Source organism: Tauraco erythrolophus, chromosome 4 (assembly GCF_009769465.1).
Source record: "Tauraco erythrolophus isolate bTauEry1 chromosome 4, bTauEry1.pri, whole genome shotgun sequence".
NCBI lineage: Eukaryota > Metazoa > Chordata > Aves > Musophagiformes > Musophagidae > Tauraco > Tauraco erythrolophus.
The window spans coordinates 85,928,704-85,956,351 of record NC_141468.1 but is presented as its reverse complement, the minus strand read 5'-3'; the positions used below and the strand labels follow the sequence as shown (position 1 = coordinate 85,956,351).

General features: G+C 42.5%; 1 protein-coding gene across 2 annotated transcripts in view; it reads right to left on the bottom strand.

Annotated features, from left to right (window-relative positions):
- The window catches only part of CACNA1C (calcium voltage-gated channel subunit alpha1 C), a 493,329-nt gene that overhangs the window by 90,960 nt on the left and 374,721 nt on the right, over positions 1 to 27,648 (bottom strand). For both annotated transcript variants that reach the window (XM_086610632.1, XM_086610633.1), the window contains 9 exons: positions 26,103 to 26,193; positions 17,149 to 17,175; positions 14,887 to 15,047; positions 13,852 to 14,077; positions 6,928 to 7,135; positions 5,962 to 6,082; positions 3,892 to 4,006; positions 2,655 to 2,775; positions 2,460 to 2,529 (listed from right to left, as the gene is read on the bottom strand). In XM_086610632.1, the coding sequence (XP_086466758.1) occupies positions 2,460 to 2,529; positions 2,655 to 2,775; positions 3,892 to 4,006; positions 5,962 to 6,082; positions 6,928 to 7,135; positions 13,852 to 14,077; positions 14,887 to 15,047; positions 17,149 to 17,175; positions 26,103 to 26,193 (1,140 nt within the window). The remainder of the gene's footprint in view (positions 1 to 2,459; positions 2,530 to 2,654; positions 2,776 to 3,891; positions 4,007 to 5,961; positions 6,083 to 6,927; positions 7,136 to 13,851; positions 14,078 to 14,886; positions 15,048 to 17,148; positions 17,176 to 26,102; positions 26,194 to 27,648) is intronic.

Below are 27,648 nucleotides of genomic sequence, written 5' to 3'. Positions count from 1 at the left end.
GGTTGCAGATAAAATGTCCATGACACAAATTGTAGCTGTAGCTTTTTTGTCATATAGTTCACATGCTGGACTATTTCTGTCAGCAGAAGGTAACTGAAACACGGTTCTATTACAGGTGGCTGTACCTTCACTTGAAAAAAATGTAATTGTCTGCAAAACCAAGCCACCTGAGAAACAGAACTGCATCAAACTGCTCTAATCTGTGCTTCTGACTGAAGACTCCTCCAAACCCCTTAGCAACTGGGGATGGGTGTCCAGTAAGTGCCTGTGCCTACAGAGGTGCTGGGAAGATTGAAGCCAAAGTGATCTGCCCCAGGCAATGTTAAAACAGTATTGCAAGGTGTTGGAATCACACTCTATTACTGATAAATGGGCTATAAATAGGGATGGATACAAGTACAGCGAATGCGGGGATTTTTTGTACTGAAAATCGAATGCAGTGAACAGTTTGCATTTTTGCTTGTCCAAAATCCTTGTTCATCTCTTTAAAACGAACTATTGGGTCTTTTTTCACCTGGTCACATCAACCCATTATCAGACATTTGGTAGGAACCATGGAATAGAAGAGAATGTGTTTTATTACCTATTACAGCCTGTTACATAATCATGGAAATGCAGAAGGGCAGAGCAGGAAAGGATCACACAGGGCCCTCTGGTTCATACCTCTGCAAAGCCAGAATCAGCTAATTATTATATCTAAGTCTTTCCTGGCAGATATTTTTCTGACCTGTTCTCAACAGTGTTCAGTGATGGTGGGGTTCCACAACCATCTTCATAATCTTTTCCAGTCTGAACTGGAAATTAGAAAATTACCTGCTTGTGTGAATCTTAAATCCATTACTTCTTCATAATGGGGATGATTCCCCTCCTAACTGTAAGAGCCTTTTATGCATTTGAAGATGTTGCTCCTGCCTTTTGTAGCTCAAATGACCACAATTCTTTCAATCTTAGCTCTTGCTTCCTACTAGTATTGTTTTCACCATGCTCTCTTCTACACTCCTTCCAATTCAACCCCACTTCTCCTAAGCAGAGCACCCAAAACGAGATAAAATATCCCAGCTGAGATCTTATCAATGGTGAACAGAATAAAACAATTGCTTTGCTCTGGTTAGCTTTCAATGGCCAGTTAGAAGAAACCCATAAGTGGACTAAAGGGTCATGTTTTCACTGCTGATAAATCTCACTACTTGCTTGCCTTTTGAAAGACAGCAAAAAAGTTGGAATCTGTTGAGCTTGTGGTCACAAGATTCAGATTCTTTTCCTCAAGGACTGTTACCTAACTAGCTGTCACCTAAAGTCCTTTATTTGTGAGTTGTTTATACCTGTCTATGTGTAGAGCCTGGCGCTGTCAATTTTATTTAGACCATTTATCCAGTTTCTCAAGAGCTCTTTGAATTCTAATGCTGTCCTCCAGCATGTTTCCTGTCCTTCCTAGCTTTCTGTCATCTGCAAATGTAATAAGCATATTTCCTTTTCCATCATCCAGATCATTAACAATGAACTGAACTGAACTCGGGACAGGCCCTTGGGTCATCACTACTCCCCACATAAAGCGTCTGACCAATTTCTCTCCCCATCATCTAGACCATGTTTTTCTAGTTGACTTATGAGAATAAGAGACAGTCAGAAGCCTTAACAAAGCTAAAGAATGACATCTACTTCTTTGCTCCTGTCTACAAGTCTTGTCAGCCCCTTTTGGAAGAAAATAAGGGTGGTTTGACATGATTTGTTCTTGGCAAATCTACGTTGGCTGCTAGTCATCTCCTTATCTTGCAGTCATATAGTTTGTTTAATCATTTGTTCCAGCACTTTTCCAAGAATGGAAGTTGAACCAACTAGCTTATAATTCTTCTGCTCCTACCTCACCCCCCATCAGCCTTCAAGATCTCTTGAAGAAAAAAAGTCCTGAGATTTCTTCAATCAATCTTTTAAGTATCTGAGGATGAAGTGAATTTGGTCCAACTGACTTGAAAACTAGCCTAACTAATGCTCTAGCTTGTTTCTTTCCAATTCTAGGCTGAGAAATTATGCCTTTAGAATTATATTAATAAGTCAACCTGTCTTTTTTGATTAAAAAAAAGTGCAAAAAGGTGTTCAGCACTTTGCTTTTCATGAGTATCTCTTGTGGGTCTCCCCTGATCACTGAAAAAATAGACTGAAAACAAAGTCATTTGTGTTTCATACACAGAGATTTGCATGTTATTTGATTTGGTTCCCTGAAAATTTCTGTAATTTGAAATATAGACCTTTACAGAAAATCAAATCAAATACGACTAATCAGTATAAGGGCTGCAAATGACCGAGTCCACATCTGGGCAAACACAGGCAAGCACATCATCCTGTCCCGTCGTGAAGGCATTACACGTTCAGCAAACCTGCTGCCACAATTTGGCTTTATATGCATTAGCAGCTAGAGCTTCTCTTTGTTGAATCAGGGCTACAACGAAGAAGATTTATACCTGGTGCTTCTGTTGTGGGATATGGGCTCTTCTCTTCGTTTTCATTGGGCTGATAATCATCCACGTTGATCTGACAGAAATGGAAGGAGAAGAGGCAAAGCCTTTATCAGACAAGGCAGAGGGTTTTTATTCCCTGAGAAACCCAAGCTGTCCATGCCATCTGCACAGAGAGGGCTGGCTGGCAGCAGACCTTACCTTAGTAGCAGGTGGGGATTCTCCATCAGCAGTGATTGATTTCAGCTCAATTTTCTCCTCCTTTGTCTCCTCCTCCACAGCTGTTTTCTCTATCTCCTGTTTCTTTTCGGGACTAGCAGTCCTAACAATTTTATGAGATAAAAAGCAAAGAGTTACAAAGGTGAAAAGCTGTCTCCCTTTCAGGAACTTCATGTAGTACAGCACACACCCTGAGAACGATCAGCTGGCTGGCACCTCCATTCTGAGCCCAGCTTATAAACCAGCGGCTCCACCTTGTCCTCATCTGCAGGCAAAGGCAGAGACTCTGCTCTAATTCCATATAGAATCCTTTTATTTTATAACTTTCTCCATGGCTTGTGTTTGTGTGTGGGGGGGTGTGCATGCACATATGGGGGAAATACGTGCCTGTGTGTTTGTGCACACGCATATTCTAGGTCTGTCAGTTGAGAGCTCTTCATTAAGCTGATGGCAAAGGCATGGACCATTGTGAAACCATATCTTGTGAACTTTCACTGGGTTGCCTACAAAATTTTGCCCCTCGCTGCACTCCCAGAACCAGGGAAACCTACTGACTGGCATGCAGGATGAGGCAGAAAGATCTGCACAAGAGATCCCCTCCAAGCAGCCTGGAAGATAGTGAATAGAAATAACCAGTAAGGAGAGGCTTCCCCACTGTTGGCAGCTGGGAATGGCAGAGCTCTATATCCAGCTTGTGCCTCCTAAGAGTTTGGAGAAACACTAAAAGAGCTGGCAAGAGAAGAATAGCATGTGGTATCAAAAGAGAAGGAAGCTGCTGAATCTTGCATCATGGGAACAACGGTCTGAAAATATGCTTCTTGGTCCAAAGCAATCAGAAGGTAACAGGGAGACTCCGATGGGATTGTAACATTAACACCATTTCACAGTCATTCTCTGCTGATGCCCTAAAAGCTCATCGGTCACCCAAGACTTCCTTTTCTCTGCTCAAATCATTGCAACTATGGGGACTCCCAGCTCATGGCACCTTCTTGTCCTTTAGTTTGAATTCTTTTTACATAAAAATTTATATATACAAAATTCCATATTTAATTAGATTAATCACATATATATTAGCTGTATACACCCCCAGAGAAGTTGTATGCATCTATCACATATACACACATACCTACTTGCACATATATATGTGCATAACGAGGGTAATTAAACACACAGGAATGCATGCATCAGAGTGTAGGTAGGTGTACACAGATGGATTTACCTAGCCAGCTTTTTCCTTTCTTTTTCCTCTTCCTCCTCTTTCTGTGCAGACGTTAAACTCTCAGCATCAGCAAGGTTGTCCACAGCAATGGCCAAGAATACATTCAGCAGGATATCTGTTTGTGTGCTACTTAAAGAAAACGGGCTTTGAAAACTGCAGAACAACGTTATACCAAAGGTTTCTTAATTGAAATTTTTTAGCAATCTTGGATTTTCTTGGATTTTTTAGATCTCTTGGATTTTCCAGACTTCCATTTCACACGAATGTTCCGGATGCACATATCCAGCATGCACAAACTTACACCTTCCATCCAAATGGCTAACACACTGTGTGGGGTTCTCAAAATCTTACAACAGAATGACTGACATAAAACATCTAAGTCCAGACTCATATTTTTTTTTCCTGATTTCCCAAAAGATTCTTGCTTTGTGCAACAAATCACACTGAAGGTAAGGGGAGCACTGAATGCTTCGTATTTTTGACAGTTTAGGTCACTTTTATTAAAGCATTTACATTCAAGAGCCTCATACCATAAGGCACCTGGGCTTTCCAGTTTTGGCCTATGTATTTGAGTTGAACGACCTCAGTGTAGGTATTCTCAGAGACATGAGTGGATTCTATGGACAGCAAGTGTAGCACTCTCATTAGCATTCCTAAGGCAACCCAAAAGAAATTCATTCAGTCTGGGCATTGAAAGGTTGAGCTGATGACTCTGCCATCTCCTAGTCAAGCCCATGTAGCTGAAGGACAATGAATCACAATTTTCTTGTCTTGCCAGCCAGTGTTCAGATCTTGCGTCGCAAATCTGAACATCAGCTGCTTTTACAAACTTCTTGAGAGTGGGTCTTATTACGCTGTGATAACTTTTAAGCAAACCCCAGTTCAAGGCTTAGTCTGGAAATATAGCCACCCCTCTCCCTGTGCTCCAAGGTCTAATGGCTTCAAAGTCAGCCAGCATGTAGAGCTGGCTCACGTTTTCCTCTGCAGCTCACAAGGAGATCCAAATTGTAGCTTTTTTAAGCTGTCAGGCAGACTGCGTCCCTCAACCTTCAGATAAGTGGAATTGCACCATCTCACTTTGAAGAGAGCGCATGCAGGTCAACTGAAATGTCAAATGACAGGGTTTGAGAGATCTGAATTATGAGGAAAGGCCAGAAGAGCTGGGCTGAGACTACAGGGTGGCTTTACAGAAGAATCAGTATAAAAAGAAATGTCACCTCTGACACAGGAGGGCCATTTATTAGGGAAGCAGAAACCAAGCATGAGCAAATTTGGAGCAAACTGAGATATGGAACAGAACCATAGCTCTATGTTCTATGCAAATTCCTGTGAAAAGACACTCACAGCCTAATCATGCAACGTGCTTTGTACCTCCTGGGATATGTACAGTGCCCTCACTTCACCTCAAAGCCAGAGAGAACCGAAGTTACTTAACACCAGCACAGGCTGGAAGGTAACAGAGCACACGATTTTCTGTTTGAAGAACACACAGATTGCAGTAACTGAAATGGAACATGTTTCCTGTTAGTTTATACCTGAATTAATATATGATCTCACATAAATCAATTATGTCAAACATATGTTATTCTCATTACAGCATTTGTATATAGCATATTGTAGATTATACATATTTTTATTCCACATAAGGCTTGGATGAAAGCACACAGAATACATTACTGAAAAGGCAATTAAAGCAAAAATATGTAGTGAGCACAGTAGGTACACACAGAGATTAGTTTCTGGAGAAGGCAGGAAAGAAAAACCTCTGAGAGAATTAAGGAGAATGAAAAATAAAAACACTAAACATGTAAAGATACTAAATAAAAGCTACCATGCAGAACTGGCATGTAGCTGGCTCTTAAAACTGTTTATATGCCTGAAGTCTTAGCGATAGCTAAAATTAAACAAACTTGTTTAACTTTTGGCAGTACAAAGCCAAAATTCAGACCTAGGGAAAAGGTATGAAATTCATTATTTTCTGACATAACAGAAACAAACTACATAACAAAGTAGTAAAGGGTGGCTTTAAATTCAGCCCCACTTGGAGAAAAGAGTAGTATCAAAGGATACAGTTTCCACAGATGAAGAGGATGATGAAGTAAATACAGACCAACATTCCTGGAAAAGAGGGGCCGCCATAAGCCATGATCCCATCATACATCACCGAATTCCAGTCCTCCCCAGTCAGGATCTAAATGACACATTCCCACCAATAAGGGATACAGCGTTAGACCACACAGAGAATTTGAAAACCCCATTAACACAAAGATATACACTATCCTAGAGAACACCCCCTCCCTCTGGATGGTTGGAGACTCTGGCTGTGTCCATCTAGAAAACAAACCAAACCAAAACAGGGAGAAGGCAAAGAGGGCCTGTGCTGTAAATGTTAAAAAAAAAGAGAGAAAAAAAGAAAAGAGATATTCCCATGAAGATGATGGCTGAAGCCAAACAACTCTCCCAGACAACTCTATTCAAGTCTCCCCACCTCTCACAGGTGTTTCCCTCCCACGTGCCTGTTGTTTCAGGCATGCTGCACAACCTACAGCACTGAAGACAGCCCTCAGCACAGCCCTCTCCACCACTTCCCTTCACCCTGTGTGTGAAAGGATGATCCTGATGCTCTTCGGTGATCACTCCCAAAACTGCAGTCAGCTTAAAGGCCATTAGCTCACCTCTCTGGTTCTGTGAGCAGATATTTGTTCCCCAGTACCGTGGGAGGGGGAAGGATAGCTGCAGGGTTGGGCTTTGGCATGAAGGTGCTGCCCTGGGACATGGCAATGGCCATTCTCTCGTCCAACCCTGCTAAGACCTGGTGACCTTGCCATGCACATGGGCTTTAGCTTTGGTTCCTCACTCTGGGAGGGGATACCCTGGTGCTGGCAGCACAGCATGGCACCTTCCTCCTGGAGCTGTTAGTCTGATGTCCAGTCTCAGGGACTGCCAGGCTGCAGGGGAGGGGTGCAGGACCTGCTCTCCGTTTCGCCCCATGTAAACACAATGTGTTGGCTCCACTGGGACCACCCTTACCCTTACCTGGAACACAGTGAGGAGGGACTGGGGGAAGTTGTCGAATGTGCTCCTCCTGGTCTGCATCTCATCAAAGTTAAACTTGCCCCCAAAGAGCTGCATCCCCAGGAGTGAGAATATGATAATGAAGAGGAAGAGAAGCAGCAACAGGGAGGCGATGGAGCGGACTGAATTCAGGAGTGAAGCCACAAGGTTACTCAGGGAGTTCCAGTATCTGGGAGAGAAAATGGAGGCGGTTAAAATTCCTTCAATCCGAGACAGGTGCTCATGGACCGCACAGGGTATTGATTCAGGCTGCCTTCTGCGTAGAAGCAGGCGTTTCCAAATACCCTGTTAAGCAGCGAATCATTGATATGCTTCCCTCAGACAACAAGACCTACTGCAGCTAATGAGTAATTTTACTACCACCCATGTATACACACAATCCCCTCCACCCTCCACCCCGCATGCACACCCAGAAGATTATTGCAGCACTCTCCATCTAAGGCTCTGCAGATCTTGTATCAATGCACGGTGATTAGTTCTTGCTGCTTCAGGGAGTTACATTCCAACCCATCTCATGACGACACTCACAGATGTTACGGCAGCCAGAACACCTCACTCCAGAGAATGGCCTGGGATAACCAACACGAGCAGATGGGGAAACAGTTTGGATGCAAACACAAACTTGTCCAAAATCTGGTATGTGTGAGTATGTGCTTGGGCTCACTCACAGATGAAGATTGCTAAGCTTTCTGGGACCGAGAGGAATGAGCAGGATATTAAAGGTCCTACATGCCCACCAATACTTGTTTTATATGGACTCTAAAAAAGACTCTAGATCCACATCCAAGAAGCCTAGAGTTCCCTTTGCTCTTTGAAGAGCCACCACCACTTTGTTGAATATCAAACTCGTTATACTTCCTCAGAGAGACTACTGCAGAACATTTTGGAAGTGCTTAGAGCTAGATTCAAATGCAGCTGGATAAAGTATTTCCAGTATACTCAGGACACCAACACAGCAGCTGACACAATGACCAAAATCAACAGATGTTTCTTCTGTCCTCTGGGACTGATACAAACTTCTTGGATACAACTAAGGTGAAGCCCACTTAGACCAGCTACTGAGAGAAGGACAAATTACTTGTGACCTCACACAAAATGTCACAAAATTCAGACTTCTGCTTTTAGAACATCTACAGTTCAAGAGAGAGGACGGCCAAGACCCAGCACATTCAGGCTGGATTGGACTGAGGCATGATGCACAGAAAGGATCTTCTTCCCCTTATGGTCCCTCTTAAGGGTTCAAAGAGAGGCCAGCAGCATGCTCTGCTGCAGCACGTCACTTTGCTGCAGAAGTTGTCAGAAAAAGAGTGCATTTTTCTAAAGAATCCACCACATCACCTGTGGCATGTAATTATTAGTACCCAGCTGGCTTGAATTGAAACTGAATGTAATTAACTAATTAACTAAGGTATAGACCCTGCCTACAAAAGGCGGGCCATTTCCTCCTGGCTGGGGAAGATGCAATGGCATCCTTGGAGCTGCAGCCCAGGCTGGTGAGCAACATCTGGTGACCCTGATGTGATACATCTGAGAGACCCTGAGGACTGTGACTCCCTTGCCGGACCCAGAGTAGCTGGAGCAAGAGTCCTTTGGTGAAGAAGGTAAAGCTGCAAGCCCCGACGTGATGGTCACGGGAGGGAAGTGCGCTGGAGTTGGAACGAAGAGACTGGGTCTCTGCTCACTGTAAAGCCTTCACTTTCCTCTAAAACCAAAAAACTGGTAAAACAAAAAGGGGGAATTGTGGCATCCAATTATTATTACCTAGCTGGCTTGTATTGAAACTGAATGTAATTAACTAAGGTTGAGACCCTGCCTACAAAAGGTGGGCTATTTCCTCCTGGCTGCAGAAGATGCAACTGGCATCCTTGGAGCTGCAGCCCAGGCTGGTGAGCAACAATCACCCATGAAGAAACTCCCACTTTGGTCTTGTCTCTGCTCAACCTCTCCTACTCTACCACTTAGTTGGTCATGACCGTTTCTCTTTTACACAGTTTTGAGCCTGATGGACCTTTCAGACTGGGCTGAAGCTTAACTGTCATCTTCCAATCACCTCATTTAGAATACGCATTACTAGCAAGCTTCAACAGCTTTTAGAGGCCAGCAAGACAGTAACATTTGCCTGTAATCTCTAAGTCTTCCTTCTACCATCATCTCTTGTGGCCTACCACCGTGCTTTGAGAACCCACCATAGCCAAAGTCTTCTACCCCCTTCTCACAAAGCACAGAACAGTAAACAATTCCTTCCTTAGAGGACTCTGAATTTCTAAACTTATTTTCCTTGGACACAAAAGTTCCACTTGAGAAGGACGGCAGACATGTCTAGTGCTCTTGCTTCTCTGAGGAAGCCTGATTCTTCAATGTACAAATCTGTTCTGAAGGTAGTGCAGTCATTAGAGACAAGGGTTCTTAAAACCCAGTTAAATTAATATTTTTTAAAATGTCAGTGTAAAAAGAAGACTTTCCTTGTCCCATGTAAGACAGGAATTTTTGAGGAGCCCAATCGCTTTATGACAGTTAGCAATCTGATCTGCAGATGGACCACCACCATGTCCTCCGAAGTTCAGCAACTGGCTCATCTCCAAGGGCTGAGCTTCAAAGAGAACTGTGATGTTTTCCCTCCAGCCCAGCTTCGGCACTTCAGAGAAAACTAGAATGCTTTAAAGTTTATCTGCAATTAAAGAGATGAGCAATGAAAAACCATGGAGCAAAGGTAAGGGCATGGAGAAGCTGTGGGCTCTAAACGTTCACACTGAACGTGCAATGTAACAGCTCGCTGTATTTGCATTTGTGCTCACAGTTCACATACTTTCACGCTTTGGGAGGAAGGGAAAGTGACACCGGAAAAAGGAGAAGTTAATTTCTGATGAAACTCAACCGACTTTAGCATCCCCAAACCAGATACTGATGGGGTCCAGAATCTCTCTCCAAGCCCTCCAATGTCAGCCAGGACACACATTTTCTAGGTCTTTCCAGCAGTGCCCTTAAGAGGCACACAGTAGAGCTGTTCCTGATCTGAATAGTCTCAGTGAACCACTTAAAGCTTAAATGCTGTGTATCTCAGAGCGCAACTGCACAGACTTTTATCAGCTCTGCGTTTCTTAGAAATGGCTCAATATCTGAGATCCAGTTTCTTCTGTAACTATCAAACTTAAAGCAATTAACTGAGATGACCTGGTGATGAGATGAGTGCTGTTTTATCTGTGCACTGAGTGCTAGCTAGAAATAGAGCACCATTAGAAAAGTAAACAAACCAATCAGGAGAGAAAAAAAAAAAGGAGAAAAGGAAAAAGGAGAGGATAAGGAAGGCTTGACTTGACTGGGATGTGACAATCACAATTGTCTTATCTTACTGTCCTAGAAGTCTGAACTGAGGTTACCATCTGCCACATTAGGTGGTTGCAGAAACAACATGAATACCCCCTCAAAGCGAGACCTGGGGTTACTCAATGAAACACAAGGCTTTTAAGCCAGGAATGGACGAAGCCCAGACAGAGAAAAAGTCTCTCCCTACTTGGTCCTCTGGTTAACACCCTACAAAGGAGAAGCAGTTACAATAAATCTCATGGCACCACTGGATGGAACCAGAGGTTTTGGACCAGGCAGCACACACTGGGAGGTACGAGAGAAAGCAGTGCCGCTGGCTCAGACTTATAGGGGAACAAATGTGCTGCTTAGTACCTCCCACTTGTGGATCTCAGACCCTTGAGGATGCCAGTGAACGAGGCACTACATAACCCCAGTGAGCAGGGCGTGATTGTGACCCGTTTCAAAACAAAGGAATCATGTAGACAAGTTACACGGATTGTTCAACACCTCACACAAAAATCAGTGGCAGAACTGGATTGGAACTTAACGTGCTCTTTTATTCCCTTCCCTCTCCTCTCCGTTGCCTTCCACTGTGTCTTTCTGATATTGGCAATCACAGATGCAGAGCTTAAAACAGTAGCAACAGCTGGCAGTCTCCCTGTAGGAAAGCTTCCCACACTGTTCATCCAATATTAAACCACTTTGAAAGCAGGTAAAAAAAAAAAAGGTGCCCTGTCTCTCCTCCCTACACTTAACACTGACATATCCAGCAGCAGGATTAGGTATAAAATACCAAATTTCAGTATGCCGTTGCAAATAAATTGATTTATTTTTTAAGTATAAAGGACTAAATGTAAGGATTTATAAAGCAGTAAAGGACTACTTATAAAAGAGAAAATAAGTTGTCTTCTCATGACAAAGGGAGATTTTCTGCACAGCCCTGTAAAAATTAGGGAGAATAAAACAAACAGATGATATTGTCTGTTTGTCTAATGTACAAGATTAAGTGATTCTGAGGAGTATAATTTTGGAAGAAATGTTTGCTCTCGAAATTCTAAACGTGGTTTCTAGAATGATGTATTGTTCATCTGATGGTGTCGTTATCTGTTGCTATGATATTAGGAAGCTGTATTTGTGTTTTTCCTAGAAGCGTATCATCTTGACGCACCCAGGATTTGTTTGTGCTTGGTGTTTACCATGGAAAAATCCATACAAATATATAAAAATTAGGCTACCTAGTGATATACTCTCACCAGAGTAATTTTCCTGCTTTGTGCTTTTTTAATGTCCTTGATTATCACTATTTCCATCTCCACTGTATGTCCCCATGTCACTGCTCATGAATGTATATTTGGCATAAAACACTACACTATCATCCCTCCTACCCTTCCCAGCTTTCTAGGATTATGTCTTTTTGTATGATTATTGCACTGAGGTGGTGTATTCCACCAGTATTGATAATATCATCAGTAAAGCATCACTGTTTTTAGAGCTGAGTAAACAATGGAAAAATTTGTGTTCTACTGGAGAAGGTCAGAGGCAAAAGTTTTGCTTTAATGTCAGAATATTCCCTCCTGCAGTAAGACATGAGTGGGCCTAAAATACTGCTTTAGAGGCTTGTGCTAGGGCCTTCCACATGAAGGTGAACTTCACCCACGGAGGGGAAAAATCATGAAGAAAATTATGAATAATTAAAAACCACAGATAAATCTGACACTACCGCAACCTACTTGCCAATATTTTAGGAACGGGAAAGAAGGCAAAATCCGATTAATACATTATTCATTATGAGTTATTCCTCAGCTCTGTGCTTTACACATAGACTCCTGTACAAATTGCAGGAGACTTATTCCAGGTAACATTCGCTTCCATGTAAAACTGTATTTTAGTTCTGCTGCAGAATGAAGGTAAATATAACTTAGTCCTACTGCTGGTTGGTTCCAACATTACATCTCTGCCAGAAGCTTTAGAAATATTTGAGTGCTCCAATAGCTCAAACTTCCTAAAGTATTAGTGATGTTCTTTCAGCATTTGCCTTTCTTTCAGAGAATTCTCTGAGCTAGATTATATATTTTGTGTAGGAGTGGAGAAATGTCTTGAAAAAACAATGACCTCTCCAGGATGCTATGTTGAAGCTTATGCTTTTATAGCTATTGGTATATTGCCCTGGGTGTATCTGACTACCCAATGCCTGAAACAGCTACTGGTTTCCTCAGAAACCAGACCTGGGACTCAGTGACGAGAGCTTTCAGACCCAAAGATCCAGGAAAAAGAGTCACCAGAGATCCCCACTATTTCTGAAAGGGCAAAGATGCCTTTCTTGCTGAAAACTCTAGTTCGCTGGAACATTCTTCCCTCTTCTATGATCACAAGTCTAAACAGACCACTTTTTTTTTTTTTTCTTTTTTAGTAGTTGTAGGCTTGCTTTGGCCCCTGTCTCTGAGACTGTAAACTGATTTTCTGCCTCTGCCATCTTACCCTGAAAACTATCCACTCTGCCAAAGTTGAGGCTCAGAAGCTTTAAGGGTAAATCTTGTATGGTGCACAAGTCCAAGTGTGTTGTTTTTTCTGCCTCACAGTTCTGCTGTCTTGACTGTCTTCCAGTTTTGGTCTTGTTTTTCTCATGCACTGTGTTTTTTATCCCAAATTTGTCAGAAATTTCCTTTGGGGGAGTTCATAGCAATTCCGGGGACATTTTCATAGCTAAGCTTGCAGAAAATGCACTCTTTCACCACCTCAGTCAAGCTTTTTAGAAGGTGCTGACTGGTGCCCACATGGGAAAAGGCAGGCCCTGTGCTGCTTCGGGTGAGCACTTGGATGGATTTGCTCCTGTCTGGGTAAGTTTGGAGCTGATCTCTCCTACAACCTCCCCTCAAGCTGAAAAAATCCTGCCAAACCAAACTGGTGTTTTGGAGGTACCTGACTGCAGGAAGCAGCGACTGTTTAATTGACACCACTGTGCCGTTATGCAGAGAGAAGGAAGGAAAAGGAGAAAGAGGGGAGACTGGAAAAGTCTGGTTTCTTTGTAAAGCTGGTGCTTCGTGCTGGACTCCTCTGAAGACGGGCTGGCAACATCCTCCGCCTATAGCTGCTGGTGTTGATGCTATGTCCCACTCAGGCCACTGTTAAGAGCTGACATGAGCTCCTCAGTCAAATGCTGTCTTGCCTCAAAGCAGTCTTTCAGGCTCCCTTCTGTCACCAGAAAGCAACAGGAAAGGTCACAAGGCTATCTGCAGTTTTGTTTTCGCTTCGTCTTTTGCAGGGAATCATAAGAGCCCAAGCTCAGCTCACATTATCCTTCCAGACTTCAGTTTAACAATCTGCGTGGTACCAAGTGTCTCCATCCCCCTATGCCGGACTCCTCACCAACCCTTACCACTCACATCAGGGATATCCAGTCTGTTCAGCCCTCCCCATCTTGCCCCAGAATTCAGAAGATGAGTGATGTCAACCTAGCACTCTCACTACCCAGTTAGTGGTAGAAAAAGTGAAAAAAACAGGGATGTGAGTGACTTGTACCTATATATGTTGTGCATTGAGCAGTAGCCCTTCCTCATTTCCAAAGAAGCATAAAAGTACCTTGTGATTTTAAATATTCTTAGGAGTCGAACACATCTCAGCACCGAAATGCCCAGTGGTGACATGATCTTTGTCTCAACCAGAATCGTTTCCAGGATTCCTCCACACACAATGAAACAGTCAAAGCGATTGAAGAGAGACACAAAATAGGCCTGGAGACCAAGGCTGTACATCTTCAGCAGCATCTCTGCCGTGAAAAGAGCTAGCAGCACCTTATTGGCAGTGTCTCATGAAAAACAAACAGAAACAGATTAAGGAAACTTAGGCAAAAGATCATCACAGCTAACCATGGGCCCTTGCCTACAAGAAACCCCCTCTGGGATCAGTCTGAAAGGTTAACTTCATATCAGCTTGGGTCAAAGAATGGACTTCAAAAGCCTGGGCATCTCATTCACAGAAACGTTTTACAAAGATGCTTACAGAGATTCTTATGTATTGCACACACAGCTGCGACGTATTACACAACCACACAAGCTCCATGGCAGGGACATGCCTTCCTGTGCACAACCTCCCATCACACTTGTCATCTGCAGATGAGAGTGGGAATAGAAGAGCTGCTGTGCTACCTACTGTTGCTTAATTAAGCCTTTCAACTGCTCTCACCTCCACTGAGGATTCAACTGTTCTGCAGACAGAAGAACTGTACAAATCACTCTTCCTTCCTCACCTCCCTGGTAACTAGAATTTATCATAAATGCCATTTCAGGGAAAACCGTGAAAAACCTGTTGCTCCCAGTTTTTATCCATAAATTGGAAGCTGAGTTGCTGCAAATACACATTTAGCATAAGCTCCTGATTTCACCCACACCCAGTAGAACACTGGTTTGGCTGGAAATGAGGAACTTATGTTTTCCCTGAAACTTCTGCCATTATAGGCAGATATTTTGTGGCATTATTTAAGATCCTCCACAGGCAGAGGACTACTTGCAGCTGTATATTCTCCTTTTACATTGTGTGGTCTAATGCATGAGCTCCTCCCTCAGGCCCCTTTCTTGACACTGGCCATAATAAACAGAACCATCAGCCTCTCCTCACCTTGCACCTCCGTGAGCCAGTCTGGCTGGTTGTAGTGTTCAGAGGCAATGGTAAGGGTGTTGAGAAATACAAGGAAGATCACCAACCAGTAGAAAACATTGGACTTGACAGCGGCACGGCACTTTCTTCTGCAGAATCGATTCCATCGGCGCCAGTAGCGACTTGAAAAATGGGAAAAGGAAAAGTTCTTTTCAGATAGGGGTCCTTAGGCTATTGCAAATCTCTGTCAAGAGAGATTCTGGTCTTGATTTATTGTTCAAGAGTTGTACAGAATAACTTTAAAGTTCACCCTGAGAAATGTTCTCCAATTCTCATCCAAGTCGACAGTTGTGATCATCCTTCCTTTAGCTATAGGAATAAAGTTAGTCCTAAGCCAATTTGCAACATTTAGGAGTGAATAAACTACTTCAAGCAATGTCTTAATTTGATTAAGACATCCATCGCAGCTACTCTAAGAGGTTTTTTCGCCCGGTTCCCACAAAAATAATGATTCTTCTTGTATTTAATGCGTGTGGCCTGCAATGGACCTTGCCCAGCCTCAGGATAGTTGATGAAAAGATATCCACTATATTATATACCATGAATCTTTGGATTAAGTCCTTGTAGAGGTGTGGTCAAATAAAATCCATGGAACATTTCCAACATTGGGCAATGTTCAGGAATAAGCCCAATACTAGGGCTAACTCTGAACAGAAAAACAAAACTGAGGGGACCCTCGGCATCGCACCTTCATGCCTGGAACTAAGGATGCCATTTGCTAACGAACAGACCTTTTAAAGTTTGCCTTCCATGAACACATCCCCTTGTGTCACTGATTTCTGAGGGTAATTACTAACCACAGAAGATATTTAAAGCTAATTACACACCTCCTACTCTTCAGAATTTAACTTGCATAGCAACCAGTTTCCAGGCAACACTTGCCACTGTATAATAAATCTAATCGTTTTATATAGATATTCCATACATCTATGTGTGTGTCTCTTTAGAGACACACACGTACACAACACTCCAGGAAGACAGAACTTTTCTTGGCTAGTCTTCTCTTAGGTATTATTTTCAGTGATGAACTGTGGCCATGCTTGAGGTCAGGGCTCAGCATCTAGAGAAACTGAAGGCAGGCAACGTGATCATTGCACGCTGGCCAAGAATTTTGCAACAACATTTCAACAGGTAATCAAATCCAGGCTGTTTGAGCTATGCCATTTATAAAGGCGCCTATTCTAGCTAGCGCAAACATTTAATAAGGGTTGTGTGTTTTGCAGCGGGTTTGGGACAAGAAATGATCTTCCCAACTTTCAAAATGGGCACAACACTCAGGCATTCACGTCGTCACTACATCATTAGCAATCCCACACACTTTTGGGTGCACTTGTGCACAAATGTACATGCATATGACAACGTGATGATGCAAGTGTTTTTTTTCCTTATACCTGTATACAAATAATTCCATGGACTGTAGGAATGTGATCATGTATGCAACTCTTTGCACTGGGATGCATATAGGCAGTATGTGCGCATACGTGCATTCCTGAATTTACATTACTGTTCATTACTTAGATAAGCTGAAAGACAGAGTTTCTCACTTGTTCCAGTTATTCTGAAAATTAATTTAGTTTTTTATAAAGTTCACTTTGAATTCAGAGTTATGGAGGCAGCTGGGCTCCTACCGAACAGGTAGAAATGGACTGAGACCTCAACAACCAAGTTCCATGAATTCAGTCAGCCTTTCCAGTGGAAACCCACAGATGACCACCTGGGGACTGCTGCACATTTTCAAAAGCTTTAAGTCAACAGGAAAACAAATACCACCAGAAAAACTCCACATGTCCCATGGTGAAAGGGAGCATTTCAAAAATAAGATGCAAACCTCATCAATTGAAAGATTCACAATCAAGCAAAGCAGAGTAGTGCAACAAAGTGTAGGAAAGAGAACCTTGAGCTGACAGGGTTGATGTTGATGGATGTAGTATAATTATGTGGTTGAACTTTTTTTTCTTCTGCTTTTATATTTTATGGCTTGAAATACGTAGGTTGCAATCAGACAGGTGAGTGAAATACTGTCAGTAGTCCCTGTGCCTTTTTTCAGCACGAAGCTAAGAAAAAGCATCTTGATTTTTGGTAGATGACTGACTAAACTCTGAGAAGTTTAGCAGTATCTCCTAGAATCACCACTTTGTCCCACAGATGCAGGTGTAAACCACTTTGCAAGGTAAGAACTAAAAACAGTGGAAAGGAGGAAAAGCGAAAGTCAGTTTTACTTACCTAAACTTTGATTTCGAGATCCGATGCCTGAAAGATAAGAATTGCCGTTAAAGTCTCTGAAGCTGTCCCATACCTCCCAGGCTTTTATGCAAATAGCAACAGAAAGAAACAAAGTTAAGCTCAATTTATTTTTTAATGGATGCTGTTTTCCTCTTGAATTCCCTGTAAGTCAGTGTAGGCACTGGGCATGGCTAGAATTCCCTGACAGACAGATCTTATGTTTTGGAGGAAGGCATAAAGCAGAAGTCATGCCATGATGAGATTCTGCTACCTACAGACATCGGTGAACTAGCTTTTCTCTTGGGTAAAAGACTGGCCCGATGCTAGGGATACTCTACATCTGCTACCAAATTTATTTTTTCAAGTATGACTCTTTTTTCTTTTAGTCACTAGTTTTTTTTTCTATATTAAAATATGTATGACTTTATACAGACTGACTTGTTGCTTTCACACATCACCTGTCGCTTCAGGATATATAAGCACATTATGAAACCACAGGGAAAATAATGATTTCTTTTTTTCCAGCTGTTGAGGGGGAAAAAACAGTGCATGGTAGATGTTTTCAAACTGAGATAGCAACACTTATTTGTCTTTGTTCTGTATGTAAATTGGTTTGAATTTAAAAGGGTCTGAACAATCATAGATTCTGTTGTTATCAACAATGTTTTGGAAATTAAGCATTCCTGAAAATTTGGCCATGTTCCCACTATATATGTGTTTAAATATCCAATTCCATGCACTTGGATTTATTCACCTAAATAATCTCTTTAGCCTTTTATGAGAAGTCACAGGCAAATCTGGAGATAGACCTCACCTGTCTAACCACTACCTCTTGCTCTGCTCGATGCATGTCCTGTAAGACCTTTGAACTCTTGGGCTGTCTTTTGGTACACACCTAACGGTGCCCAGAGAGAAAGAAAGGTGTGTGGATGCTATGACATGAGTCAGAGGTGAGTTTGGAAGCTGCAAAATCCACTACCAATAACAGCAGAAATGAGAATCTGGGGAGTGACTACGAACAAGAGATTTCTGCTGGGTTGAAGCATTTCTTAAGGTTCTCTCTATGATAGGAAAGTGATTCATTGTCGACAACAGTCAGCAAAGGTCTACTGTACTGGCTTAAAAATGGACTCACTGTTAGAAGACATGGGACAAAGTAATTCTCAAATCATCTAACGCTTCTTTCTGTAGCAGCCTTAAAAATGGTCATGTCCCTGTCTGAGGACATCAGTCACTGACAAGTAATCAGGGATGGGTCAGTTTCCTTACGTGGAAATGATTTTAGTGATAGGAACATTTCACCAGCAGATGGTCCAAGCCAAAAAAAAAGCCTTTGCACTGAATCCATCATTCCTGCTGTGTCACAGGCAGCTTGTCGAGGCCACATACTAGGCAGCAGTGTAGTTAGACACACGCAAGAACTCTTTTGAGAAAGAAGAAATAAAGCTCTGGCTGAACAGAATGCTAAATTATGCTGCAGAGACAAAGCAATCTTCAACAAGGACGAGGAGTGAAGCATCTACAGAGCACGCCCGTAATGTTAATGCTATCCCAACTTCTCGCTGAGAATTCCTGCCTGGTGAGCCCCACCTACAAGATTAATGGATCAGATTTACAGGCAACAGGAAAGAAGGCTCAGACAAAGACAGGGGAAAGAGAAAGAAGAAAAAAATCCCAACATAAGAGAAAGCTGGGCACTGAAAAGGAGATGGTGACCACTTTCACAGGAAAAGGTTGTGGGGGGAGGAAAAAAGAGAACAAGAGAGATGTCATGGGGAACCTGCCTGGTGGAAAGTGAAGGACAGGGAGTGCGAAGTCCTCTGGTGACCTCTCTGGCTAATGGTTTCCCAGTAAGGGAACTGTGTGGCATTTAAGGAATCTTTTATTTATTTCCCCAAAAGGGATGTGGCAGGTGTAGTACTCATCACGCATGTGATAATTATATCTTTGGAGCATTATGAGAAGCAGCCAAGTGCATTCAGTGCTCCCACAGGTTAGCTACAGCCTCCCCCCACCCCCCCTTGCCTTACCGCTATGGCAGAAGGCTTTATCACATGTGGGTGTGCTATATATATAGAACAGGACAAGGAAGGAGGAAGAGATTTATATTTAGAGGCAGAATCCAAGCGTGAAAAGGAATTTTGGAAGCACAAACTGTACAATAACTGATTCTGAAAGCATTATGCCCAAATCTGAAACACACTTTTCAAACGACGCTTGTGATCAAAAGCCTTTTGTCTTTCAGAATCACGGTTAACTACGTCATAGAAAAAAAATTTTTACGGCATCACTAGAGGCTGTCAAATATTCTGGATCTGGGGCTTTGCCGTGGCTCTTTGTGACACTCCAAAGCGGCACTTGCCAGGGGTTCGGCGTGGATCCGATTCTCTGCAAAGCGTTCACACATGGATCCCTTGCATCCCCAGTATCCTGGGAGCTTTATGCCATTGGAAGAAAGAGAGTGTCCCCATTCGTGTCCAGCTCTGGAATGTCTTGAGAAACTGCTTTTACAAATCATGGTATAGGAGCCTATACAAAACACATTTCAGATCATTACTGAGTGTTTTTATCATAGGAACCATGGAACTCAGGAATGTCTTTTAGAAAGACAAACACAGAAATCAGACCTCTACTATTTGAGTAGCTATTTTTTAAATTCTGAGAGATAAAGTCGTCCTTTCCCTGTTCATGGTGGACACCAGAGAAGAGAAACTATGCACTTGTGAAGGATATGACTCTCTTGTATAACAGGGATGGAGGATTTTGTATAATTCTGGAAAAATCTTGTAGATCTCCAAGCATGACACAAAGGCCACGTTACAGTTGTTTTAGGGTTGTAAAAATTACTAAACATCACCATGAAATTATCTGGCATGCTGGTCACGACGACTTTTACACTATATGATCCTGCCTACAGGCAACTATCTTCACGAGGACTTACAAAAGCCCTTGGATACTAGTAAAAGCTCTGAGAAAAGCAGTAACACAGAACTTTACTTACTATGCCTCCAGGTTACACACAACTTTGGGGAACATCCAAAGAACTTTCCTGTGTGAATCTTAGAGATTTTAGAACTGTGAGAACACAGTCCTGGTGCGATATTCATTCTGTTTTGGTGCAATACGGTGCATTCATGCAGTTACTGGCCAAGCAGCACAACATTTTTCCCCTCTCTCTTTTCCTGCTGATGACATTTCATTGCTTCTAGTCAGGATGCTGACATCCCTGAAGAGAAGATGCCTACCCTAGGGTCCTTTTTCCACATATTACTGGACAAGAGCATATAGCGACATGACATTTTCAGGAATGTATGCTGCGTACTTGGTAAACTCTCAACCTAATAAAGTGTTAGGGTTAAGTTCTACCCTCAGCTATGCCTCTGTGATTTCACACTCGGGAGGGTACATGGACATGCAATGACCATTTCTCATTTTTGACCATTAATTAAAAGCTTCCTGCTAAACAGAACAGACGACTGGCCCTGGAGAACTTGCATTCTGATGTGGACTGAGATCCTCCTGCTGAGGCAATCACTGAATTGCAGCAGAATCCACACAGTGATGACTCTTCTCTTTTTTTAAACTCTTGCCCCTTTTGCACAAGCACTGGAGAGCATGCCAACCTGATGAGAGCGACGCTGGTTTTAAGAGAGGTGGTTGTTGGCCAGCAGCAGTGAGAATCTATAGAACATCATTAAGAAAACTGGAATTGTCTAGCTTAAAACTGAACTGGTTTGCTATTCAACAGGCTGGGAAAACAGGCCAGCACATCAGCATATAGTGAATAATTTTGCTCTCTTTATGGCAAGTCAGAGGCGAGTCCCGTCACAGAACCTGAAGCAGGAGGTTAACTCCTTCTCCACAAAGACAATGCTATTGTCCTTTAGACACACATCTGGAGCTGACTGTGACTATCAAAACCACCTTGCTCATAATAAATCAGAGAGCAGCAGCTGAGGCTGACACATAAGGGTCGATCCTGTGTGTTTTCCTCTGAAGTCGGCAGTGGTTTCAGAGCTTTTGCCAGACTTTTCTTACCACTGCTCCTGATGTGATGAGAGCTTTGGTCCTCACAGGAGGCTCTCTTCTCATTAGGTGAAAACTAGCAGCAACTATAGCAAACCTGCAAGCAAACGGACTTTTTTGCCTTTACTGCTGGCTCCTACTCTGATTATTGCAAGAACTGCTTAGGAATTACGTTCCCAGTCAGAAAAGCACCAAGAGAAAATCATTGATGGTTTAGCTGCCAGGGAAAGCTTCCACTGTTCATCATATTTTCAGGACACACAGTTTTCAGTTGGAAAGCCAGTGTAGGTTGTTCAATTTGTTTTATCCTCTTTTATTGTTTTAACCCTCTTTGACGGAAAACCATTTGAACTGCCCTCCAAATGTATGGAAATCCTGGCCAAGGTGAAAATGCCAAGTGGCTTATTGTTTCAGGGAAAGCAGGTAATTTTAAGCTCTCTTTCCCTTTGAGCTCAAGTGCTTCATTTTCTATTGAGGCTCTATGGAACATTAGTTTCCACAAAGGTCTTTTTTTTTTTTTTTTTTAGGTAATACGTATGTATAAAAGCAAGCTCTATTGTGGCACTCCAGATCTGTATGGTTGTATTAGAAAATGAACATTCTGATTATATTGGAAGATTATATATGCTGACATGCTGCAGAGAACAGATTACTACTGATTATGAGCAATAGCCTGTCCTCAGGAATCTGAGTCCTGCACAGTGGTATCCATAGAGGCTCAGGGAAATGACTTGCTATTGGGAAGTCCTGGGTATAAGGCTATCCTGTAAATAGAAACTCACTGCTCCTAGTTCTGGGATTATCCCTCTGATGCTTGCTGCAGAGGAAACACACTTCTTTGTATCCAGAGGCAACAGGTTTTTAAAGCTGTGACACATCAGAAGTAAGATAAGTTCCACTCCCAAATGTTGTCCTTGAGGATAAAAGCTGTTGTGTTTCTACTGCAGGGCAGATGTCAGTGCAGTACAAGGCAAAGGCATGACACGGATGATAGACTGTGGAAGTTGTGGGATGCTTTTCAATGTCCTGTGGAAACCTACAAAACCTTTTTCAAATTCAGATGCCTGATAAAGCTAACTCCCATGTGAGGAAGGGAATTACTCCCTGCCACAGCATTCCTGCTGGCAACAGAATCACACCAGGAATGAATATGAATGAAGATTTTTTTTTTTGTTTTAGTTCTAAGAAACTGGATTGACACAATAAGCAACAGAGATTAGATGTTAGGTTCCTCCTGAAACTCCTTCTGCTGGTTTGAAGACTGGCATTGCTCCAGACAGCACAGCTGATGAAGGCAGTTTCTATAGTATGGATACTATAGAAACAAAAGCTTCTTTGAGACAATTCATCAGTAGGAGATTGTGTCTGAGAGGTACTCTCCTGATCTCACATAGCACATGCCTCTGTGGAGCTGAGAAAGGCTGTCAAGGAAGATCTCCTTTTCCAAAAGACACACTTGAGCCTGGCTTCTCAAGCAGATCTTTCTGTCATTCACAGACCCAGCCTTTCAAAGCTCTACAGCTTTTTATAAGAACAGAAAGAACAGCCAGTAATTCTAAGTTATCTTCAATAAAAATGCTTCTTCTTTCAGTCTCCTGGGAACTTTTTTCCTTTTAACATGAGCGCACTCCGACAGCAAAGTCAGCCTGTAACCACGGTGGTGGCGCTGGGGTGGTTAAATGCTCTAGCAGCCTGATGCCACTAAATAAATAAATCTATTACCTTTGATTTGAGATCTCCCTGTTGCTTCAGTCATGTCTGGTTGCAGCTTGCCCAGTGCAGTCTCTGCCCTCTGGGAAAAAATGTTTAGAGCAAGGCAACGGAGACTCATGGCCAGTAGGTGATTTTAGCAGGCTGGTTAAAACGAAGACTCGTCTGCCACAGAAGAAACTCACCAATCGAACAAAAAACTTCTCTAGCCATTTCAGTCGTAAAAAAAAAAAAAAAATCCAGAGGGCAGATGACTGCTCAAAAGACCAGGCCTTATCTTCAACTAGAGTAAAGCAGGATGGCATGGCTATAATTATTAATGCGTACTGAAAGCCACTAGAGCTAGATGAGGAAAAGCTCAGCTGACTTCTCACATGAATTATCTCTGTTCTTGAACACTGGGCCAAATTCTGATGCTTTTAGTCAGGTTCCAATAAAGGAAAATACTCATTCAAATAAACCCTTGCTTACATTTTCTATGTTCTAGCAGGCATATTGGCCTATGGGGGGTTTAAATGAAGGCTCAGTGAGAGGAGGACATAACACTTCTTGAAACCAGGGAAGTCAGCTTTTCTCTCTGGCTGTGTGATACGGTTACAAAACAAATGAGAAAGGAGCCCAAGCCTCAGAATCAAAGGTAGATCTGAATTTGCCCTTAAATGAGGAATTTGCAGCTCTAGGAGTTTGAAGCAAACATTTTACAAAAGCAGGAAGCGTTGGCAGAATGTGTGTCTCACTCCAGAATTTAAAATACAATGATCAACCAGGAAAATGAATGGCTGTAAGAAGCCTATTCATCTCTTAGAGATGAAAAGCAGTCTGAGTGAGGCCTCAAGGATCTTAACTGTCCTTGGGTAAGGGGTGAAAAAAAAAGCCCATCTCAATAACAGACTTCAATTCCCCTACTATACATCACTCATTTTCAAATGAAGTGGAAAGGAAACTGTTTATCTCCCTGAATCTTAAGTGTCCTGCTCTGGTGAGACTTAGGGCCCTGTTTTAACATCCACAGCATGGGAAGAAGACATGAAGATATATCTTCCTGTCATTTTCCTATGTCTTCTTCCCTAAAATGTGTTGGAGGTAGCCTTCTCTTCTCCTAATGCCAGGAATACCGTGATCCCAGTGCCAGATCACAGTAGTGCCATTCTCCTGTGGACACAGTGGGCTATTTTAAGTAAACTCCATTCTAAGTCACGGCGTTACGTTTAGAGTTGGGTTTAACTTCAGCTCTCCTGGCCACATTCCAGCGGAGATAATTATGTTCTGCTTGCCAAAATTCCCCATGCAGTTCCAGTGCAAAACAAGCTATCTGTCATACGTCTCCTTATACACTTGTGCCCTTTGCTTTTAAACACCTGCCACATTTTACCCTGAAGGTGGCTGAACTCTAATGCTGCAAAAACAATCCCTGCATTTACAGTTCATAAAGTGCTTTAGGATCCTTTGGGATTAAGGACGCTTCATGAATTCAAGCTGTAATATGAAAAATATATGCAGCTTTATAGTAAAATTGTCATTGTTGTTGGCACTGGGTAGCACCAAGGCACCCACTGTGTTGGGAATCATAACTGCAGAACAGAGATGGGTCTCCAAATTGGATCCAGCTGGAAGAAGCGGTCACATATCCAGCTGCTGCTTCCTGTAATGTGACAAGAACACAAGCAATTTGGTGGGGTGCTAAAGGAAGGGCTACAACTGCCTCAGCGCCGTGAACAGATCTAGCCTGGTTCCTTCACAAAAGAGTTCATAATCTAAACTAAAATGCCAGACTCGGACTCAGGTAGGTACCAGCAGCCAGGTGAAGGAAAGCTATCACAATGTCTCCTGGGGTTTGTAAGTCACTGGCTGACACTGACAGAAAAGCAGATTGAATTTACAACGTATTCCACATATCACATCTTGTATTGCAGATAAGATCTCCTCCTCTTCAGTTTGTAGGCAGAGACGGCCAAGGGTGTATGTGGGAGATACAATCAAGGTTTACAAAGTCATGAAGGTGATAGATAAGCTGAACGTGGAAGTGTTGATCACCAAATCTCACAGTATTAGAAGGAGAGGACATTGACTGAAAGCAGTAGTAGATCAGCTTAAAACAGATACAAGAAAGTACTTGTTTACACAGCAGGTAGTGAACTTCTGAAACTTGTTGCCACAGGAGATTGTGAGGACAGACAGTCTCAGCGGGTTCAGAGAAATCCATGGACGATGCGTCCATGAACGGGCACTAAAGGCAAAAAGCATAAGTGTGGCCTCTGACATCTCTAATCCAATAAGCACAAATTCAAGGACTGGAAAGTAGGAAATGGCCAGGCTTGCGCACTTGCCCTCCTGTCACTGTCAGGGCTTGAACACTGGGCCAGCTGGACCACAGGTCTGACAAAACAGAGCATTTCTTAGGCACTTAATGGATCAGCATTTGACCAACACTGAGCAGCTCAAGGTGTGCCCAAGGACAGGACAGAGCCTCAAAATACTCCAGCATAGTACAAGCTATAAAACTGATAAGCTTAGCCTGTGTTTCAAGGAAATTTGAAGGGACTAACATATTCCCCCCAGCATAAAGTCCATTCTTGTTCAGGTCATGCAAAAGAGAAGAAAGGACCCCTTTTGCCTACTCTTGCTCTGTGACGCTAAAAATTATACTATATAATATGGTGCTATCTCACACATTCTTGAGCATTTCCGTCAAATACAATGGTGCAATTTCAAGGAGACGTTCCTCCCTCCTAACTGATGCATTTCTTTGTCACTACAGTATTGTGTTCAGCTGTAGGATGGGTGTTATCATCCGTGTATTTCTATCACAAGACACTGTCAAGTGTACAAGAATCATTAGAGAAATTAAAATAGACCAGTCATTTCCACTCCTTCGTCTACACATACTGGATTCGACTATCTGTCACCAAAGAGGAATTTTAAAATAAGAACGCTGTTATCCATCAGTTCTTCTTTTAACTATTATGCAAAACCAAATCTGTTTATCCTGGGCATCCTGTGCTTTATTTACAGCCTTATAAACCCAGAGGCTTTCTGATGGCCAGAGTGAGTTTACATTGCAATTAAGATAAGAACCGGGATCAATAGCTCTTCTGCATCTTCTCCTTTCACCCATTGTGGGGTTTTCTTCCCCTTAAAAAGCCTGACATTTGCCTTGGTTTTAACCCACCGAGTTCAGCCTAACCTCTATATACGTATATCTGTGTATATGTACTCACGCTAGCCTAGCACCGCAGTTTTCGCCTTCAATATCTGCTCCAGGGACGTTGTCTGTGTTCACGGACTCGGTCTCACTGGTGGGCATGCTCACTGTAAGAGTCAAAGGGAAGAAAAAGAGAAGGTTGGCCATTAGAACCTGGCACGTCTGTTAACGAACCACATGAGTGAAGGAACTGGCTCAATGAAAAGATCCTCAGCTGCAGCTCCTGAGGATTAAGCAATTTGCTGAGCAAGTCTAGTGCCTCCCTGCAGAGGTCAGGCTGGGCAGGTAGACTTCAGGAACATAAACAGGTTACTCAAATGCTAAAAAAAAAAGGGAAGAAGCAGCTGCTTTCTTTCTTTCAGAGTCAGTTCCTGGAAATTTTATGAATGAGAACCATTGAAAATTAGAGAATCTGGCAAAGCCAACAAAGAAGCTTTTGCTTAATTCAATGGAACACTTAAAAAAAACCACCCGTTTACTTGCACCAGCCCAACCATCTCATTGCCCTCCCCAATTTCTCATGTGATGAGTAGAGCGCAAATAAAAAGTATCAGATTGACAGGTATTCAAATGGCTTCTGTTAGCCTCGTAGCAGGTACCACATAAATACTACTAATGGCTCATCTGTCACATACTAACCATGAACGTGTTTCAATCTTACACTTATAAACTGGACCTACAGGGATAAGAGGGGAAGTCAGGCTCTCCGACCCATTCAGATATCACCAACAAAGGAGGTAATAAATATGGACTACGGTGGAGATTTTATGTTGACAGCCATCAACTAAGAACTGGACATAATCTCCTAGGCTTTTACAGAAGTATCACAGAGCAAACATCAGATGAAAGCAGCCTTAGATGTGAACCTATCTCATCCGGATTGAAGCACATTTTCTATCTGCTATCAAATCTGAATATTTTATTTGCTTCTACAGATCATTAAAAAAATAAATACCACAATTTCCATTCCACCAGTTGCTCCCAGCTCCTATATGAGCTCTAACAACTCCTTAATATATAATCATTCAACATAAGTTAGGACAATGGATAGGATCAAGGTTCAAGGCCAGGTTGGAAGAGGCTTTGAGCAACCCGATCTAGTGGAAGGTGTCCCTGCCCACGGCAGCAGGGTTGGAACTAGATGATCTTTAAGGTCCCTTCCAACCCAAATCCTTCTATCATTCTATGTGTCCTCTTCCCTCCTCCTCCATTTTCAAATACTCAAAACAAATGAAAAAAATTATACTTAAAACTGAATGATGGAGGAGTTAAACAGATCTCTCAGATTCCTGGTAGAACTTCAGAACATGACCTGTATTAGCAGTTGGATATATATCTCAGATGAGACTTGAGAGCATGCACTACGAGCTGTTGGAGAAGCTTATAACAACCCATAGCAATATGTTACTCAACACTAAGAACACGTCTATTTTTGGGTCCTTGCGCAAAAGGAGGCTCTGCATTTCAATTGGGTAGATGTTTAACAGGCCAGGGGACCAGGTCTTCTTTCAGAGGATAGAAAAATATCAGAAGGTTCTTCCAAAGAGCTCCTGGGTTCATTC